This window comes from Miniopterus schreibersii (assembly GCF_964146895.1).
Source record: "Miniopterus schreibersii genome assembly, chromosome: X".
Lineage (NCBI taxonomy): Eukaryota > Metazoa > Chordata > Mammalia > Chiroptera > Miniopteridae > Miniopterus > Miniopterus schreibersii.
Window position 1 is genome coordinate 63,654,744 of NC_138104.1, and position 21,081 is coordinate 63,675,824.

Genomic DNA, 21,081 nt, shown 5'->3' on the forward strand with positions numbered 1-21,081 from the left:
GCCGCCATCTTGGAATCTGGCATAACACATATTAAATTTGGAATGATACAGAGAAGAAAAGCATGGTCCCCACATATGTGTAAGAATGTATGTAGCATCACTGTTCATAGAGCAAAAATCCACTCCTGGGACCCATTCTCTGTCTTTTTTTGCTTTTCTTATGCTTCTTTTCTACAGAAAATAGGAGTTAAGTTTCTGCTTATTATAAAATCTTTGCCTAGAAGATCAGGCAGTATATCTCAATCAAAGGAGATAATACCAAGGGCAAAACTCACCTGAAGGGATGATAATTGGGTCCTCTCTCTTCTCTGCAATTGGCTGTGTAGGTCCTGATATTGGGAGGTGGGTGGTAGAGGATCTGTGTGGTTGTGGTAGGGTCTGAAGCTGTTTAGGTTTCTAGTGTTGAGGATTTCTAGTACACTGTCTCATCTAGGATAAAGATCCCATTATAGTTGACATTAATTCTATCATGAATTTATCAGGATTGGCTTCCCTGGCACTCAGATCTTGTATTCTTTGTATTTTAGTCACCCTTCTTCCGGTTTTATGTTCTTGTATAAGGCTTGGACACACAAATTTCAGTCTCAGGGTTGCAGAAGTAAGATTCTTTAGAGGAATGTTTCTAGGAGGAGATCTTGGCTCTTCAAAATCAAAGACCCTCTTCTTCCCTTGCAATTTTCTCATAACAATTTGCAATTTGCTCGTGGTTAGAAGTAAGTGTGCACACGCACAGTATTCATGAGGTTCCTGTACCCTCTGTGTGGTGCTGCAGGCTGACAAAGTACTGGCTCATTTAGCATTGATCATTTTTTTGACAACAGTGTTGTATTGTGATAACAGAAGACGGGCCTGCCGTCTCTCCCTGCTGTTCCTGATTTTCAGTCAGTAATGTACTCTTGATTGTAGAAAATGTACATTGCAAGGCTCAGCACTGCCTTTATGGTAGTAGACTCCAGGTGCTCATAGGAAGGAATACCATGTCTGGTTTTGGGAGGCTGTTTCTTGTAGTTATGATGGATTCTTTCTTCTGTACCACACATTAAGATCATTAGGAGCCTTTGTTGTTTAGCTGAGAAGCCCCAGTACTTCCACCTGCTTCCTACCATTCATTGGTTTAACCCTATCCACTCATTTATTTCTTACTAAGAAGTCTCAGGCTTTATTTGCACTTTGGTGGGCCGTGTTAAAAACAATCTAACTAAACAATATCAAAGTACCGAACAAGACAAAGAAGTTCCCTCAGGGTACTATTTCCAGAGTAACCAGAAGTTTATTACTTCCAAGGCTGTCTATCATGACTCTTGTCACTTACTGTAGTTTTACATCTCTTTGAATATAGCCTGAATTGACTGAATGAGAATCATAAGGCATACTTGAGTTTTTTATTTTTTGGCAATCAGGTGCTTAACCAAGAGTTAAGCAGCCTGGCATTTGGATCGATCTCTGTATCTGACACATGATAGGGGCCCCCTTCCTTCCTCCATGAGTAAAATCCTTGCTTAGTGTGTTACTGAATTTTTCCTAGTGTTCAGCTCTGGAAGCTAACAAGTAATGTATGAATCTTAGCAGATTTTCATCTTATTATTTCATTTTACTTTCTAGATCAGACTTGTTGTGGAAGAGGGATTGAATCAGCTGCCATATAAAGAATGCATGGTGACAACTCCAACAGGTAACCGGAGCTGTTACTGTCATATTTTTCTCATAAAAATTCTGAGTTAGAATTTCTGGGAAATGGCAAGAAAGCAATCTGCATAAATTAGTATGCAGAATGTGGAGTCTAGGTGGAGCTGTTGTTTTAAACAGCTTAATAAACCTAGAGACATTTAGTGAAGAAATTTATATGGATGACTTTTTGTTAATGGCTTGCTTGTCAATTCAAATTAAAGATGAACAAATGTTCTTCTCCATGCCGGTGATGCTTTTGATGACAGCTCACTGGGACCAGAGTTAAGAATTACTGGCAGTATATCTTCACCTCTGTGAGGAAGCAAATGGGTGGGCTGGTCTGGCATTCAAACTCCAAATAAAAGGGTGAAAAGTAAAAAAGAAAACAAAAACTAAAAATGATGAGAATTGGAGAACGTGCTTTGTAGTACTCAAACAGAAAGCAGCCAAAGATCTGTGTTTCAGGGATTTGAAACTATGATTTTGTTTTTTAGTAAATAATGGAAGCTGTTCTATTCAAAGTTTGATACTTTAAATTGGGAGCTGAGTTTACTGCATAATTGAAATAAATTCGGGATGAGACCAAGAGTTGAATCTATCTTGGTAACTACTTCAATCTCTTTCTTTTGCTTTTTAAGGCAGAATGGAGGTTCATAAAAGGGACAGAATGAGAAGGCTCTCTGCTGTGGCTTACATTGGGAGCTAGTTTGAATTGATGGTGTTTATAGCATTCTCCAAGTGCAGTAATTCTCTGAATTCAATTTGAGAAATATGTTTATGAATATCATGCTATCATATGTTCTGTTCCCACTTGATGAATGAAGTCCACCTCTCCCAATTATCCACACAAGTTTCTTATGAAGAATTAAGAAATAACTATGAAACATCTTGATTCTTTGCATTACTTTCACAGGGAACATAAGACATTATATAGTGTGTCTGGACAAGGGTTGCTCAGTACCCATCTACTTTAAATAATAGGCACTTTATAAAATAAGTAGGTTGTTCCAATGATGAAAGATACATTCTTTGGATTTGTTTTTCAACAGGGTACAAATATGAAGGAGTGAAATTTGAGAAGGGAAACTGTGGCGTCAGCATAATGAGAAGCGGTAGGTTCTCATATGTGTGATACTGTTTTTGCATGCATAGAAACAGTTGTTTCCCAGGAGAGAAGTGAGCTTGCCTGTCATAATTACAGCCTGCTTTAGCTTAAATCTCACTACCTGTGTTGTTTATCCTCATGGTGAATTGGAACTGTGGCATGTGTGTTACTGAGTTTGGCTAGTTTTAACAGCAGAGCATCTTTCCTAGTGGCCTGACCCATGGGCAAGACAGCTGGTGGGAATGCAGACTGGTGTGGCCAGTATGGAAAACAGTATGGAGTTGCCTCAAAAAATTAAAGATGGGACATCCATTTGACCCAGTGATTCCACTTCTATGAATATATTCTAAGAAACCCAAAACACCAATCAGAGGGAATATATGCACCCCTATGTTCCTAGCAGCGCAATTTACAATAGCTAAGATCTGGAAATAGCCCAAGTGCCCATCAGTAGATGAATGGATTATAAAGCTGTAGGAAATTTATACCATGGAATTCTATGCAGCTGTGAAAAAGAAGGATCTCTTGCCGTTTGAGAGACCATGGATCGACCTGGAGATGATTATGCTAAGCAAAATAAGCCAGTCAGAGAAAGACAAATATCACATGATCTCACGTATATGTGGGATCTAATGAACACAGTAAACTGATGAATAAAGTAGAACCAGAGGCATGGATACATGGAACAGACTGATAAATCTCAGAGGGGTGAGGGGTAGGAGGGACGGGGAGAGATTAACCAAAGAATTTATATGCATATATGCATTGCCCGTGGACACAGACAATAGGGTGGTGAAGGCCTGGGGCAGGGTGGGAGCCGGGTGGGGTGGGGCAAGGGGTAAAAAGAGGGAGATATCTGTAGTACTCTCAACAGTAAATATTTTAAAAAAAGATTCAAAGGAGGATAGGAGGATGCGATAATGTGTCTTGGGGAGAACAGGGCAGCTTGAAGACTGAGGGAATATGGCGAAAGTTCAGGCCTGCAGACCTCTGCATACCTGTCTGGAGAAAATATTTGTTCTGTTTTTATTTCTTTTGAGCTGGACTGAATGACCTGTTTGATAATTTTAGTTTTATATTAGATGAGTATGTGACCATGTAAGCAAAAGCACTTAACTGTCATTAACTCTAGGTATTTCCAGTTGCTGGTCACATAAATTTTGTATTGTGTTTGATTCCAACTGATTACCCTTCTAAAGTAACCGTTGTGCAGCAAAACCAAACGCCTATAATTAGAACCTATATGTGTTATATAGGGATGATTATTTCTATTCAGCAACTTAATTATTTTTTTTCACAAGATCCAGGGTACAGTGGGAACCCCATTTGCTTGCACTGGAAACAGATGGACTATTAATTTCTTTAAAACATATAAACATTCTCTTTTCTCCTTATGTTCTGTTTGTGAATAACAGAATACTTGAAGTAAAATAGGAGCTTTAAGATCCCTTTGCATTAGAAGGTAGCTCTTAAACACTGATAGGTTTTCAAGACAATATTGTTCAACATTTTATTTATTTATTTATTTTAATTTATCTTTATTGTTGAAACTATTATAGGTATCCCCTCTTTTCCTCCATTGACCCCTTCCACCTCAAGCCCTCCCTCCTCAGGCCATCACCACACTATTGTCTGTGTCCATGGGTTATGCATATAAGTTCTTTGATTAATCTCTCCCCAACCAATCCCCCACCTTGCCATTCCCTCTGAGATTCATCAGTCTGTTGCATGCTTCTATGTCTTTGGCTCTATTTTGTTCATCCCTTTATTTTATTCATTAGTTTCAACATATGAGTCAGATCATGTGATATTTGTTTTTCTCTGACTGGTTTATTTCACTTTGAGTAATACTTTCTAGTTCCATCCATGCTGTCTCAACGGGCAAGAGATCGTTTTTTTTTACAGCTACATAGAATTCCATGCTATAAATGTACCACAACTTTTTTATCCGCTCATCTACTGATGGGCACTTGGGCTGTTTCCAGATCTTAACTATTGCAAGTAATGCTGCTATGAACGTTGGGGTGCATACATTCTTTCTGATTGGTGTTTCAGAATTCTTAGAAGTGTGATCACTGGGTCAAATGGCTGTTCCACCTTTCATTTTTTGAGGCAGCTCCATACTGTTTTCCATAGTGGCTGCAGCAGTCTGCATTCCCACCAGCAGTGTACTAGGGTTCCCATTTCTCAACATCCTTGCTAGCACTTGTCATTTGTTGATTTGTTGATGGTAGCCATTCTGACAGCCATTCTGTGGTATTAATTTGCATCTCTGCTGATTAGTGACTTTTAGCATTTTTTCATATGTCTCTTGGCCATCTATATGTCCACTTTGGAGAAGTATCTATTAAGGTCCTTTGCCCATTTTTTAATTGGATTATTTGTCTTCCTTTTCTTTCTTTTTTTTAAATTTATCTTTATTGTTGAAAGTATTACAGGTGTTCCATTTTTCCCCCCAATTGACCCCCTCCACCTCGCTCCCACCCCATCCCCAGGCTTTCACCCCGTCATTGTCTGTGTCCATGGGTTATGCATATATGAATTTTCCTTCTTTGGTTAATTTCTTCCCACCCTCCAACCCCCTTCTCTCTTCCCTCTGAAATATGATCATCTGTTACATGCGTCAATGTCTCTGGATCTATTTAGTTCATCAGATTCTTTTGTTCATTAGCTTCTTGTTAAAGACCCTTCAACATTTCCTGTAGTTGCTGGTTTGGTGGTAATGAAATCCTTTAGCTTTTCCTTGTCTGAAAAGCTCTTTATCTGACCTTCAATTCTAAATGATAGCTTTGCTGGGTAGAGTAATCTTGGCTGTAGTTCCATGTTTTTCCTCACTGTGAATATTTCTTTTTCTTTTTTCTTTTTTTTTAAATATATCTTTATTGATTTCAGAGAGAGGAAGGGAGAAGGAGAGAGAGATAGAAACATCAATGATGAGAGAGTCATTGATCGGCTGCAACCCGCAACCCATGCATGTGCCCTGACCGGGAATCGCACCCTGATCACCTGGATCCTAGGTCCATGCTCAAGCTCTGAGCCACGCCCGGCTGGGCTGAATATTTCTTGCCACTCCCTTCTGGCCTGCAAAGTTTCTGTTGAGAAATCAGCTGACAGTCGTATGGGTGCTCCCTTGTAGGTAACTAATTGCTTTTCTCTTGCTGCTTTTAAGATTCTCTTTGTCTTTAACCTTTGGCATTTTAATTATGATGTGTCTTGCTGTGGGCCTCTTTGGATTCCTCTTGTTTGGGGCCCTCTGTGCTTCCTGGACTTGTAAGTCTTTTTCTTTCCCCAGGTACGGGAAGTTTTATGTAATTATTTTTTCAAATAGGTTTTCAATTTCTTGCTCTCTTTCCTCTCCTTCTGGCACCCCAATAATATGAATGATGGGCCTCTTGAAGTTGTCCCAGAGGCTCCGTATGCTATCTTCATATTTCTAGATTCTTTTTTTTTTTTTTTTTGCTCTCTGGTTGGGTGTTTTTGTTTCTTCATGTTCCAAATTGCTGATTTGATTCTCAGCATCCTCTACTCTACTGTTGATTCCCTGTAAATTATTCTTCATTTCAGTTCATGTAGCCTTCATTTCAAATTGGTACTTTATTATGTCATTGATTTTCTCAATTATTTTCTTCATACTCTTACTAATATCCTTGAGCATCCTTATAACCATGATTCTGAACTCTATCTGTTAGCTTGCTTGGATCTATTTCATTTAGTTCCTTTTCTGGAGATTTCTTCTGTTCTTTCCTTTGTGACATGTTTCTTTGCCTCCACATTTTGGCTGCTTCCAGGTATTTGTTTCTATGTATTAGGTAGAGCTGCTATGTCTCCTGGAATTTGTAGAGTGTCTTTGTGTAGTAGGTGTCCTGTAGGGTCCAGTGGCTCAGCCTCCCCAGTCACCTGAGTTGGGCCTTCTAGGTGCTCCCCTGTGTGGGCTGTGTGCACTGTCCTGTTGTAGTTCAGCCTTGGTTGCTGTTGGTGTCACTGAAGGAATTGACCTCCAGGCCAATCAGCTGTGAGGACCAGCTGTAAATACAGCCAGAGAGCTGCTGTGGTGCAGACACCCCTGTGGAGCAGGATTTTCTTCAGTGGAGCTTTGGTGTTCACCAAGTGCGCTCCTTGAGTGTGTCACTCGTGGATGTGGTAGGGTTGTCGTCCAGCATGGTCGAGTCTGACCACCCAGTGCACTGTCTCTGTGGGCTCCAGTGAGGTGCAAAGTCAGCCTCTGCCAGTGCCTTGCCCAGGGCCACCCATCATGAGCTTCACAGCAAACCGTAGTTGGCTGCTACTTGTGCTGGGCTTGGAGGTGTCCAGGAGAGGCCAAGCTGTGAGCCAATGCAGGCTGCTGCCAGTATCAGGCCTAGGGCCACTTATGAAGCCGTGTGGGGCACACTTTTAGGAAAGTCCTAAGCATGAGACTCGAGAGGCCACGTTTACAGAAAAGCCACTGGAAATGATCTTGCAAGTAGGGAGGGGCGGGGCCCCCAGGAATCACCAGGGCGGTTCCAAAGGTGTGGGTCAGGTGCTGGTGATTCAAATATGGCACCTGCCTGCCGGCTGTTTGTGGAGAGGACTCGCCAAAAGAGCAATGGCCTCTGCCAGCTCTTCTGCCTGGGAGAAAGCTACCCTTCCACCTCTCTCCTGGATTTCAGGCAGGTTAATTTCTTCCCAAGTGTCCCAGGTTTCTTTCAAGCTGGTTCCTGGCGCTGGGGCTCAGACGGAGCTTGTCTGAGTGATTCCATGCGCCCACCCTTTAAGAGGAGCTGCCTGGGGCTTCCACAGCCTCTGCGACCCTCAGGGACAGTCCCCGCTGGTTTCACAGTCCGGAGTTGTGGGAACATCTCTTCACGGTCCTGGAGCCCTGGGCTGGGGCCTGCTGTGGGGCTGGGACCCCTCACTCCTCCGGAAGACCCCCACCTCCGAGATGTCCCTCCCAGGTTTCAACTGTGGCACCAGGTGTGGGCCCGCGACCGCATCTCCGAGATTCAGCCCAGATCCGCCTGCGTCTCTGCCCCTCCTATTGCTCTCCATGCTCTTTCAGTTCCCTGGTTGTAGGGCTTCTGTTCAGCCACATTTCAGGAGGCTCTGAGTGATGGTTGTTCCGTGTTTTGGTTGTGATTTTGATGTGTTTGCGGGAGGCAGTGGGTTCAGCTGTTACCTACGCCACCATCCTACTTCCTTTTCTAAAGTTGTATGAGTTCCTTATATATTTTGGAAATTAACCTTTTATTACATGTATCATTGACAAATATGTTCTCCCATACAGTGGGCTCCCCTTTCATTTTGTTGATGGTTTCTTTTGCTATGCAGATGCTTTTTATTTTGACGTAGTCCCATTTGTTTATTTTCTCTTTTGTTTCCCTTGCCCTAGAAAATGTGTGAACAAACATATTGCTATGAGAGACACCTGAGATTTTGCTTCCTATTGTTCTTCTAAGATTTTTATGGTTTTATGACTTACATTTAAGTCTTTTATACATTTTGAGTTTATTCTTGTGTATGGTGTGAGTTGATAGATTAGTTTCATATTTTGACATGTACCTGTCCAATTTTCCCAGCACTATTTATTGAAGAGACTATCTTTACTCCAGCATATGTTCTTTCCTCCTTTGTCAAATATTAATTGAACGTTACGGCTTGGGTTGATTTCTGGGTTCTCTGTTCTGTTCCACTGATCTATATGTCTGTTCTTGTGCCAGTACCAGGCTGTTTTGATTACAGTGGCTTTGTGTTGTATAACTTAATATCTGGTATTATCATCCCTCCAACTTTGTTCTTTCTTAAGAATGCTGTGGCTATTTTGCGTCTTTTTGCTTCTATATAAATTTTTGGAGTGTTTGTTCTAAATCTGTGAAGTGTGCCGTAGTTATTATAATAGGGATTGCTTTGAATTTATAGATTGCTTTGGGTAGTATGGACATTTTAATGTTGTTAATTCTACCAATCCAGGAATATGGTATATTCTTCCACTTGTTTATGTCTTCCTCTGTCTCTTTTTTTAATGTCCTGTAGTTTTCCGAGAACAGGTCTTTTGCCTCCTTGGTTAAGTTTATTCCCAATGGTAAATGGAACTATTTTTTAATTTCTCTTTTTGAAAATTCATTATTGCTGTATAAAAATACCATAGATTTCTGGGTATAAATTTTGTATCCTGCTACGTTACTGAATTCAGTTATTAAATCTAGTAGTTTTTTGGTGGACTCTCTAGGGTTTTCTATGTACAGTATAATGTCATCTGTGAATAATAACAGTTTTACTTCCTCCTTTCCAAATTGGATGCCTTTTATTTTTTCTTCTTGTCTGATCACCGTGGCTAAGACTTCTGGTACTATGTTGAATAAGGACAGTGAAGGCAGACACCCCTATCTTGTTCCAGTTCTTAGGGGAAATGGTTTTAATTTTTTGCCCGAGTATGATGTTGACTGTATATTTGTCATATATGGCCTTTATTATGTTGAAGTATGATCCTTTTGTGCCCACTTTGCTGAGAGTTTTTATCAGAAATGGTTGATGATTTTTTTAAATGCTTTTTCTGCATCTGTTGATATGATCATGTGATTTTTGTCTTTCAGTTTGTTTATGTGATGTATCACATTTATTAATTTGTGCATGTTGTACCAGCCTTGCATGCCTGGAATAAATCCCACTTGGTTATGATGTATGATCTTTTTAATATTTTCCAGGATCCAATTTGGTAATATTTTGTTGAGGATTTTAGCATCTATGTTCATCAAAGATATTGGCCTGTAATTCTCTTTCTTTATTAGTGCCTTTATCTAGTTTTGGAGTTAGGATAATGCTTGCCGCATAAAAAGAGCTTGGAAGTGTTCATTCCTCTTGGATGTTTTGGAATAGTTTGAGGAGTTTACATGTTAGTTCTTTGAATGTTTGGAAAAACTCCCCTGTGAATCCGTCTGGACCAGGGCTTTCGTTTTTTTGGAGTGTTTTAATTACTGCGTCAATTGCATCAGTTGTTATTGGTCTATTCAGGTTTTCTGATTCTTCCTGATTCAGTTTTGGAAGACTGTATTTTTCTACAAATTTGTCCATTTTGTCCACAATTTCTTGTTTTTTGAGGTAGGGCTGTAGTGCTATGAACTTCCCTCTTAGGACTGTTTTTACTGTGTCCCATAGATTTGGGTTGCTTTGTGCTCATTTTAATTTGTTTCCAGGTAGTTTTTTATTTCTTCCATGATCTCATTGGTAACCATGCTATTTAGCCTCCATGTGTTTGAATGGTTTTGAGTGTTTTTATTGTAGTTGATTTCTAATTTTATGCCCTTGTGATTTGAGAAGGTCCTTGATATAATTTCAGTCTTCTTGAACTTGTAGATTCTTGTTTTGTGTGTTAACAGGTGGTCTTTGAGAGTTTCCCATGTGCACTTTAGAAGAATGTATACTCTGCAGCTTTTGGGCGAAATGTTCTGTAAATGTCGATTAAATCCATCTGATCTAGTTCGTAATTTACAGTCATTGTTTTATGTTGATTTTTTTTGTCTGGAAGATCCATCCAGTAATGTCACTGAGGTGTTAAAATACCCTACTGTGACTGTATTCGTGTCAGTTTCTTTCTTAAGTACTCCAGAAGGTTTTTTAATATATATATTTAGGTGATTCTATATTGGGTACACATATGTTTACCAGGGTTATAGCCTCTTGTTGGATCAATCCCTGTAGTATTATGTAGTGACCTTCATTGTGTCTTGGGATCGCCTTCATTTTGAAGTCTATTTTGTCAGATATGAGTATTGGTACCCCTGCATTTTTTCATTTCTATTTGCATGGAAATTTTTTTCCCATTCCTTTGCTCTCATCCTGTGTTAGTCTTTTGTTTTTTGGTGGGTCTCATGTAGACAGCATGTATTTTGTCACATTTCCTTATCCATTTAGCTACCTTATGTCTTGGTGAAGCATTTAATCCGTTTACATTTAAGGTTATTATTGATAGGTACTTATTTATTGCCCTGTCAATTCTTCATGCCTACGTTTCTCTCTTTCTCTATTTCTTCTTATTATGACTGCAGTCTCTTTAACATTTCTTGCAATGCTAGTTTGGTGGTTATAAACTCCTTTAACCCTTTTTGTCTGGGAAGCTCTTTATTTCATCATCTATCTTCAATGATAGCCTTGCTGGATAGAGTATTCTTGGTTTCAGATCTTTGTTTTGCATTACCTTGAATACTTCATGCCATTCCCTTCTGGCCTGTAGAATTTCTTTTTATTTTATTTTAAAGATATCTTTATTGATTTCAGAGAAAGGAAAGGAGAGGGAGAGAGAGAGAAACATCAATGATGAGAGAGTCATTGATCGAGCCCACAACCTGGGCATGTGCCCCGACCGGGAATCAAACCCTGATCACCTGGATCCCAGGTTGATGCTCAACCGCTGAGCCACGCCCAGCTGGGCCTGGCCTGTAGAATTTCTGATGAGAAATTAGCTGATAGCTTTATGCGAACTCATTTGTAGGTCACATATTGCTTTTCTCTTGCTGCTTTTAAGATTCTCCATTTGTCCTTAATATTTAGCATTTTAATTATGATGTGTCTGAGCACGAACTTCGGGTTCTTTTTGCTTGTGACTCTCTGTGCCTCCTGTACTTGTGTGACATTTTCCTTCACCATGTTAGGGAAGTTTTCTGCCATTATTTTTTCAAACAGGTTTTCCGTGCCTTGCTCACTTTCTTCACCTTATGATTTCCTATGATGTGGATATTGTTACATTATATATGTTTTCCCACAGCTCCCTTAAACTGTCTTTTTTTTTTTCAATTGTTTTTTTATTTTTAGTTCTCTGAGTGATTTTTTTTTTCTACCCTCTTTTCTAACTCGCTGATCCAATTCTTGGCTTACTCTAAACTGCTGTTTATTCCTTCCAATATATTCTTTATTACTGGTATTTCATTCTTCATTTCCGACTGGTTATTTTTCATAGTTTCTGTAACTTTTCTCATGTTTTTGAGCATCCTTATAATTATTCTTGTTAACTCTATATTTGGTACATTGCTTATCTCCATTTCATTTACCTGTCCTTCTGGAGAATTCTCTTCTTTCATTTGGGGCTTATTTTCTTTTTCTGCCCTTTTTGGCTGCTTTTTAGGGTTTGTTTCTATGTACTAAGTAGATCTCATATGACTCTTAGTCTTTTTGGAGGTCCTCTGGTTCAGGACAGTATCAGATGTTGTTTGTTACTGGCCTTGAGTAACCTGTTTAGACCTATCAGCAATTCACAGCTGTGGTCCCCTCTGCTGGGCCTTGGTGCATTTGGAAAGGACCAGGATGCCCACTAAGGTCTACTTTTCCTAGCCGCAGTTACATCAGATCAGGAAAAGACAAAGCACCCAGAAATCTGCCTCTGCCTGCAGGTTGATTTTTATTCTCAGTCTCTTAATGAGCCTCAAGCTACAGACCACAGCATTGTGGAAACTCCACAGGTTGGAGTGAGAGGTTTTCTAACAGGTGGGGCAGTTGCTCTCCCCCCAGGCAAAAGGTGCCTCACTGGCAAATGTCTACCTGAGAAATATGTCCTCTGCACTCTGGGTGAATGACTCACCATAGGAATCCAGGCAGGTGCCCTCCGAGCTATATCCCTAGAGCCAACAACTCTGGGTTCTCCTCACATAGCTGTAGTCCACTCTACCCACCCTCCTCTGGAGCCCAAGGTGAGTGGCTCCAGACAAAATTTTGTTCATTTTCCCTTTAAGATGGTGCCTGCATTTCCAGCAGTCTCTTCCTGTTAGATAAAAACCCTGCTTTTCCCAGCCCATTGTTAATGGGCTTTTCCCAGCCCATTGTTAATGTCAGCATCTTTCTCCCTTCTGGTGCTCTGGGCTGGGGAGCCCAGCTTGGGATTTAGTTCCCAGAGTTCTCAGTGGGAACCGCCCACAGCTGAGATATCCCTCCGGACCTTCAGCTGCCGCCTGTGGGAGCCCAGCCAGCCCTTTAGAATCTCCACACTTCCTACCAGTCTCTATGTGGTCTCCACTTTATGTTCTTGGATGTGAGGGTGCTCCCCAGCTAGTCTTCAGTTGCAGTTGATTATTCAGGATGGTTTTTCTATGTTTTAGTTGTAATTCCTGGGAGTGTCTCAGTGTAGCTTCCACTTATTCCGCCACCATCTTGGAATCTCTTGTTCAACCTTTTAAAATTGGGTAAGACAATGTAGATAGGATTTTTAGTTAGAATTTCTTCTGTTTCAGTTCTACTCCTGCCCTAAAGGCATCAGCATGGTCCTCGGATGCCTAGTGTATACCAGATGAGCATGGGGTGATACATAGACAGCCTTGTTTTTAACCTTAAGAGCTATTGGTCAATTTTAATATATATTATAATGTGTTCCTATGTTTACAGTAGTGATAAGGTTTCTTCTTAAAGTATAGTGTAAACAAAAATGATTAAAGAAAAATATTGAGTAAATAGTAATACAAATAAAATTCTGTTGTAGCTTAAAATCATGAAGGTGGTATGACAATGATTGACTTTTGTCAAACACTTCCTTAAAAGAATTCAGACTCAGAATAGCTCCATGTTTTGAAACCAAGGGGGGGGGCGGGCGGTGTTGTTGATTGTGGTCTCTGGGGTGAGAGGTAACAATACACTATTTTTCAATATTTGCCAGCAAAACCTTTGCCACTGAAGTCATTGCTGGGGCTAAGTCATGTCTCCTGATGCCACCTTGATTTAAATGTATATCCTTTGGTCTGTAGCCTTCATTCTTCCATAAACCCTTTATATTTTTTTCAGATGAAAGTAACAACTTTAAGTGGTTTAATGGCTCCCTCAAGTAATAAGAGTAAAATGTTCCTGATGTTGGAGAAGCTCAGGGAGCAGCTTAACAAAACACTTTTTTCCCCCCTGTAATCATGTAAGCATGACAGCTCTAAAATTTTCAGTACAGCAATAAAACTAGCTTATTCTAGTTTCATTGACTAGCTTTTAGCCTAGTTTCATTTACCTGCACTAAGTATAAAATATAAACGTATCAGAATTAAATCTGTTAGTTTAAGAAGAATTGCTTCCATCTTGACAATGCCCTTTTTTATATTAATAACAGTCACAAATACTGCTTTGGCCTAGTCTCGGATAATCACTTTATCTCCCCTAACCCTTTTTTTCTTCTTTTTTATTATCATTTTCAAGGTGAGGCGATGGAACAAGGTTTACGAGATTGTTGTCGATCCATACGTATTGGAAAGATCCTGATTCAGAGTGATGAGGAGACACAGAGAGCCAAAGTATATTATGCTAAGTTCCCTCCAGACATTTATAGGAGAAAAGTCCTTCTGATGTACCCAATTCTCAGTGAGTGGCTTGAGTTTAATTTGTAACCTTTGGTTAGAATTTAAATTCAACTTAGTGCCTGCCTTCTGCATACCGTTTATAAGGTGAAACTGTTTCTAAATTTTTTTTCTTACTTGAGTTTGGAGTTACCCTGGGCAGTTCACTGGAGAATTTTATTGAGTAATAAGAGAATATACATTTGTCAAACTTTATCAATTCCAAAGAACTTCTTTCTTAAAATGAACCCATTGAAGCAAAGAATTTAATGAGGCAATATGTATAAAACACAGAAAATATATTGAAATATGTCCCCTCTGTAGCCCAATGAGTTATAGCAATAATTTTCTCAAGTATGTATCATCTCCAGAGGTAATTTTTTTCTCATTGTATTTTTTTATCTAAGCTTACTCAGATTATACTTGGCATGGTCTCCTGGGCTTGGGTGTGGAGGATGGGTGTTAAATTTGATATCCCAAATACTGAATGAATTTTGGGCTTGTTGTGCCTTTGAAAACTGTAAAGTTTATGTTTCGTGTCCATTATTGAAAATAATGAAGCTTTGCCTAGTGGCGTCTTATGTTAGATTACTAAAGTGCCTTTACTTCAAATAAGCATCAAATACATTTTGAGATAAATGAAGTTGGCAATTTAATTGGTTGTCATTTGATTTCAGGCACTGGAAATACTGTAATTGAAGCTGTAAAGGTTCTTATAGAACATGGAGTTCAACCCAGTGTTATCATCCTACTCAGTCTGTTCTCCACTCCTCGTGGTAAGTTCAGCATGAGCCAGTAACTGGGGCTCTGGATGGTGGTCATTGGGTGGGTAAGTGTGCATCTGTCCAGCCTCTCATCCTGACAAAAAGTTCATTTGCTTCCACATTAAATCTAAACCTGATTTTTGTAGTTAAAACTTGTGTTTTTTATCTGTAAGCCTAGTGATAATATTTAACACCATTCTGATGTTGTTTAAATTCAAATGGAAAAGTATGAACTAACCCCATGGAAAGGTATTGAGATTGTTTTCTTGGTGGCTCTTTTTGCGTAAAGCAGTAAATCGCCAAAAGTTCTCTGTTTCTCCTGTTTCCTCATCTGAGCCCAAGAACTGCTCCCAAGCAGCAATAAATTAGAGATTCTAGCTAGCCCTGTGGTCTTAAGTAAGCTTTGCAGTGTGAAGCAGAGCAAAAAATTTTGAAGTTAGACTGTCTGTTCAAAGGGCCTTGTGAGAAAACTGTCTGTTCTCCACTTCCTGAGGAAGGTAAGCCTAATTTAAGACCCTACTTTTTTTTGCCTTGCAAACTAGTACAATCCTGAAAGTATGATGCATATAGAATTATGTAGCATAAGAAAAAATTTGAATGTATGTAAGTAAATGACTTACAATAAAGAAATGCTTAAACAAATATGTATATTCAAAGGATGTAATATTATTTAACTGTTAAATCATGTTTTCAAAAAATAATGACATCAAAAAATCTATGTGGTGAATGTAAAAGAGCAGGATAAAAAAATAACAGCATTAAAATAGTGTTAAATGTTATTACCAAGTTCAGAAATGACTAATACAAATTATGACTATTATGACTACCAAAATCAGACTTGGATTTAACATGAAACCTAATAAATCCTTCTTCAGCAAGAGAGGCTAAACATATGCATAATACTATTTCAATTTTCATTTTAAAATACACATACAATATTAATAATAGTTATCTTAGGATGGTAGGATTCTAAGTGACTTATTTTGTTTTGAAAATTTTTTATATTTTCAAAATATTCTACAGTGAATTTTTATTTGTTTCATAATTGAAAAGAAAGAGAAATATATGGCTTCTAGTTAGGACATTTCCTCATTTCCAAAGGTTCCAAGTTTCATCCAACCCTGAATTGGCTACACAATAACCATTTTGGGAGGGCTGTGTTCAGTAGGCTATGTTCATTGATTATTTTGCTGTTTCATAATAAAAGAAATTGCCTGTAGTTCAGACATTGATGGTGACAAAGGGTGATTTGCTTGGTCATCCATTTTTATATAACAGGTGGCATTGTAAACATTGAGATAAACAAGTAATTATTGGCTTGTCTGCCTTTGGGAGTAGAAAAGAAACTGTGTTAGTTCTAATACTATACATTATAATATTATACTATTCCTTGACAGTATAGATGAAAATATCATATTCTTTGGCAGCCTTGCTATGGCTTTTTAGTTTGAGTGGAGTACTAGCTATTCTCTTTCCCTGCTCCCACACCCTCCCCTGCAAAAGCTAGAGTACTAATTTCTTAAAAGCTAGTTTGCTCTAACATAACAAAGAAGTCTTTGTACTTCTTTCACAATGTTCCAGTTGAGAAACCATCATCTTATGTATGATCCTGTTGTCAGAAAGAACTATTTTCTCTATTCCAGATGCCTTTAAAATAAAACAAAATACTCTGGCAGGGGAAAGTTGCTATAACTGAATATATTTTTCAAATCATGGGTATAAAACAGTTGACTGTAAGAATTTATTAGTGAGTGGGCGGGAGTGTAATCTGACTACTAAAGCTTTTCAGATATCAGACATTTAAAAACTAAAAGATTAACCAAGTCTCACTAGGTACTCAAAGGTCATTGCTCTGTCCTCTGTCAATATGAGTCCTAGTGACTGACCATAAAATTCCTGAATTCAAATTAATGTTACCAAAAATCCTGCATTAATAATTTTCTTCCTTTTATTTTTTTGAAGGTGCCAAATCAATCATTCAGGAGTTCCCAGAGATCACAATTTTAACTACTGAAGTTCATCCTGTTGCACCTACACATTTTGGACAAAAATACTTTGGAACAGACTAAGTTATTAAAGGAAAATTAATTATCTTGTGTAATGTTACAGTTATATTTTGAAATTCTATTTGTTTTACTGATTCACTTAAGGACTGGCAGAGAAAATTGTGTTAAAGATGCTTTGTAACTTTTGGAAGAGGGTATAGTAAAAAGAAAATGTTTGAGGTTTATTTATTTTATTTGGTTATTTTTTGACTGTTGGCACCAAATTCAACAATGAAGCACACAACTCTTAGAAAATATTTTAATAATATCTTATTCCAGTTGCTGATCCCTCATTACATTGAAACTGTCCCCTAATTTATGAACCTGTCTTTCAGCCACAAATAAACCCAAATGGGGCTAAGTTATTTGGCCCACTGTAGTTTGCATTTTGTGTAGTTTGCTTTAAGTTCTAGGGAGTTTTCATTTATGTGACTGTTTTCACCTTCCTCTACTATTTACTTCCTAGTACTATACATTCTGGTAACTTAATATCCTCACTCAATTGGCAGACCCAGGATATATATAAATTATATGTAGCTTTTCAGTCAAGCTATTATGTTCTTCCTGACTCATTTCCTACTCTGTATAGTGCTGGTGGGTGCCTTACCAAGTGTAATGCAGTGGGGGAAAAAATAGGGCATTTCCTGCAACTGGAACTGTAACATTAACTTACATAGGTCAAACTAGGGATGTCTGGATGCAGACAAGGGAGGGCTAAGTACTGTTAATGCCATCAATGTCCTAGAAAGAGTTGGGGGAGGAAAGCCTGGTTTCTTGCTGGGTTTTATGGCCAAAAATTAAATTAAAATGCTTGATTTTTAATTTGCATGTTTCTACTAGAGGCTTTTGATTTGGAAGTTAGTTTTTTTTGCATATTTGTCAACTGTAGACAAATTAACATGGGGAAGATACCATGGTATTTTTTAAAATCCCTAAACTTTATGTATTCATATTTAGGTTTCTGAAAGGAAGATAAATCTTTTTCAAAATCGGTGTTTCTGTTTTGAAATTTGCTTGTGAAACTGTGGTCTCATTTTACATTGATATTAAAATATTTTAACAGTGGCTGCTGGCTGATTATTTGATTAATTATACTCTCTCATAGCCCCATATACCGCTTTTGTTGAATTCTGTTTAAAAGAAAAACAAAAACAGAAAACAGCAGATGGCAGTATGTTTGAAAGAACCAAAGCTGATGAAAGTCAGCAAAGATTGAGGTAAAGAAAGAAAGCTAGTGTAGAATGGAATCGACTGCATTTTCCCTTTGGAGCCTAGGCATACTAGAAGGACTTCACTATATTTTTTCTTTTATGTTTGAAGACACTGCCATAATAAAGTGAGATTAATTGATAGATTACCCATATTGTAGTTATTCCATGGCAAATGTTGCTTTCATGTTATTGAAATTATCATTTATATTTGCTACGTATGTTGATTTTGTTTATTCCTGGTTAGCAGAAGCTGTAACTGAAGCCCATTGAAACCAAAATCGTTACCTCCCTGTCCCAGGAAAGATGTGAGCCAGTAAATTAGATAGAGACTGGATTTGCTTTAGATTGATACATAGAGTTAGTTAGAAAAGTGATATCTACCACTATAGTAGTCAGTGCAACTGAGTTAGTGCTGATGTTAGGGCTTCAGTATTTCCTTTGAAGTGGCTTTCTAGAACATCAGGCAAGTACATAGTCAAGTGTAGGTATAAAATCATATTTTAAGCAAATTATTTTTATAATTCTTACTGTTGAATAATTCCTGTTTACAGGAATTCCCTACATGTGGGAACCAAATACAGTAAACTTCCCATCATGTTAAATGATGAAAAGGAGCAAAGACACATCAAGTCTAAATAAATCTGTATCAGTGTTTCTAAAACTTGAATGTTGATCACAATCACTTAGGGGGTGACAGATGACTAGGCCTCATCCCTATAGTTCCTGATTCAGTAGGTCTGGAGTAGGGACTGACGACATATATTTCTGAGTTCCCAGGTGATGTTCATGGTGCTGGTCTGGTGGCCATACTTTGATTTCAGACATTCTTTTATAATGTAAAGACTGAATGATACAAATTTCCTTGTAAATACTGATTTAGTTGTAATCCTCAAATTTTTATATGTTGTATTTTTGTTTTCTTTTGGGTCAAAATGCTTTCTCATTTCCCTTTTGATTTCTTCTATTTAGAGTTATTTAAATGTTTTATTTATTTTCCACTTATTTATAGCATTTATAGATTCGTTTTTGGTATTGATTCTTAATTTAATGAAGAAAATATACTTTATATAATTTGAATTATTTTAAATTTATTGAGATTTGTTTTATGGCCCAGAATATATCCTCTCTTAGTAAATCTTCCCTGTGCACTTAAAAAGTATGCTTATCCTACTGTTGATGGGTGAAGTGTTCTATAAATGTTAGTTAGGTTCATTTGGTTGGTTGATAGTGTTGTTCACTATCAACAAATGTTTTATTCCTTTACAGATTTTCTGGGGCTTTTTGTTGTTGTCTTAATTGTTGAGAGAAGGGTGTTGAAATCTCAGACTAAAATTTTGGATTTGTCTGTTTCTCCTCTCAGTTCTGTTGTTAGGTGCATAAACTATTTTTTATTGTTGACAGTATTACAAATGTCCCCTGTTTTTTCCCCTTTACCATGTTCCACCAAGCCACCTCCCCTCCCCAGGCCTTAACTGCACTATTGTCTGTATCCATGGACTATGCATATATGTCCTTTGGTTAATCTCTTTGCTACCTGCCGATCTTAAGGTCTGTCAGTCTGTTCCATACATCCATGCCTCTGGATTGATTTAGTTTGTCAGTATTTTTTGTTCATTAGAGTCTACCTATAAGTGAGATCATGCGATATTTGTCTTTCTCTGTCAGGATTATTTCTCTTAGCATAATGTCGAGGTCCATCCATGCTGTCCAAAACGGTAAAATACCCTTCTTTTTTATAGCTGCGTAGTATTCTATTATGTAAATGTACCACAGCTTTTTTATCCAGTCATCTACTGATGGGCACTTGGGCTGTTTCCAGATCTTAGCTATTGTAAATGACACTGCTATGAACAAAGGTATGCATATATTCTTTCTGATTAGTGTTTCAGATTCTAAGGATATATTCCCAGAAGTGGTATTGCTGGCTCAAATGGCAGTTCCATTTTTAATTTTTTGAGGAAATTCTGTACTGTTTTTCACAATGTCTGCACTAGCTTGCATTCCCACCAGCAGGGTACCACTCTCCCTTTTCTCCACATCCTTGCCAGCAATTATTGTTTGTTGATTTATTGTTGGTAGCCATTCTGGCAGGTGTGAGGTGATAACTCATAGTTTTAATTTGCATCTTTCTGATGATTTAGCATTTTTTTGATAATACTCACCTGAAGATATTTTTCCTTTGCTTTTAGATAGAGTGGAAAGGAGGGAGGGAGAGAGAAACATTGATGTAAGAGAGACACATTAATTGGTTGCCTGCCGCATGCACCCTGACCGTGCTGGGGAATGAACAGTAACCCAGGTACATGCCCTTGACCAGGAATTGAACCTATGTCCCTTAGGTGTGTGGGCTGAAACTAATCACCAAGCCACACCAGCCAGGGCTGATTTAGCATTTTTTCATAGGTCTCTTGTCCATCTATATGTCCTCTTTGGAGAAGTGTCTGTTTAGGTCCTTTGTCCATTTTTTAATGGATTGTTTGTCTTCCTTTTGTTAAGTTGTATGAGTTCTTTATATATTTTGGAAAATAACCCCTTATCAGATGCATCAGTGGTGAATATATTCTACCATACAGTGGGACTCCCTTTTCATTTTGTTGATGGTTTGTTTTGCTGTGCGGAAGCTTTTTAGTGGGATGCAGTCCCATTTGCTCATTTTTTCTTTGTTTCTCTTGCCCTAGGAGATGTTTCAGTGAAAATACTACTATGTGAGATGTCTGAGATTTTACTGCTTATGTTTTTTTTCTAGGATTTTTATGGTTTTGCAACTTAAGTCTTATCCATTTTGAGTTTATTCTTGTGTGTGGTGTAAGTTGATGGTCTAGTTTCATTTTTTTGCATGTACCTGTCCAATTTTCCCAACACCATTTACTGAAGAGAATGTATTTACTCCATTGTATGCACTTGCCTCCTTTGTCAAATATTAATTGACCATATTGGCATGGGTCAATTTCTGGGGTATCTGTTCTGTACTATTTGTCTAAGTGCTTGTGCTTGTGCCAGTACCAGGCTGTTTTGATT

The 21,081-nt window shown here is 38.2% G+C and overlaps 1 protein-coding gene across 12 annotated transcripts in view; it reads left to right on the forward strand.

Moving 5' to 3' along the window:
* UPRT (uracil phosphoribosyltransferase homolog) overlaps positions 1–17,917 on the forward strand; it is a 45,258-nt gene extending 27,341 nt beyond the window's left edge. For 11 of the 12 annotated variants that reach the window (XM_081126722.1, XM_081126728.1, XM_081126733.1 and 8 more), the window contains 5 exons: positions 1,603–1,672; positions 2,718–2,780; positions 13,907–14,068; positions 14,721–14,819; positions 16,770–17,917. In XM_081126722.1, the coding sequence (XP_080982848.1) occupies positions 1,603–1,672; positions 2,718–2,780; positions 13,907–14,068; positions 14,721–14,819; positions 16,770–16,876 (501 nt within the window). In that variant the 3' untranslated portion in view covers positions 16,877–17,917. Of the gene's footprint in view, positions 1–1,602; positions 1,673–2,717; positions 2,781–13,906; positions 14,069–14,720; positions 14,873–16,769 lie in introns of all 12 variants that reach the window. The other variant, XM_081126726.1, reaches the window with a different exon arrangement.
* The last annotated feature ends 3,164 nt before the right edge of the window (positions 17,918–21,081 follow it).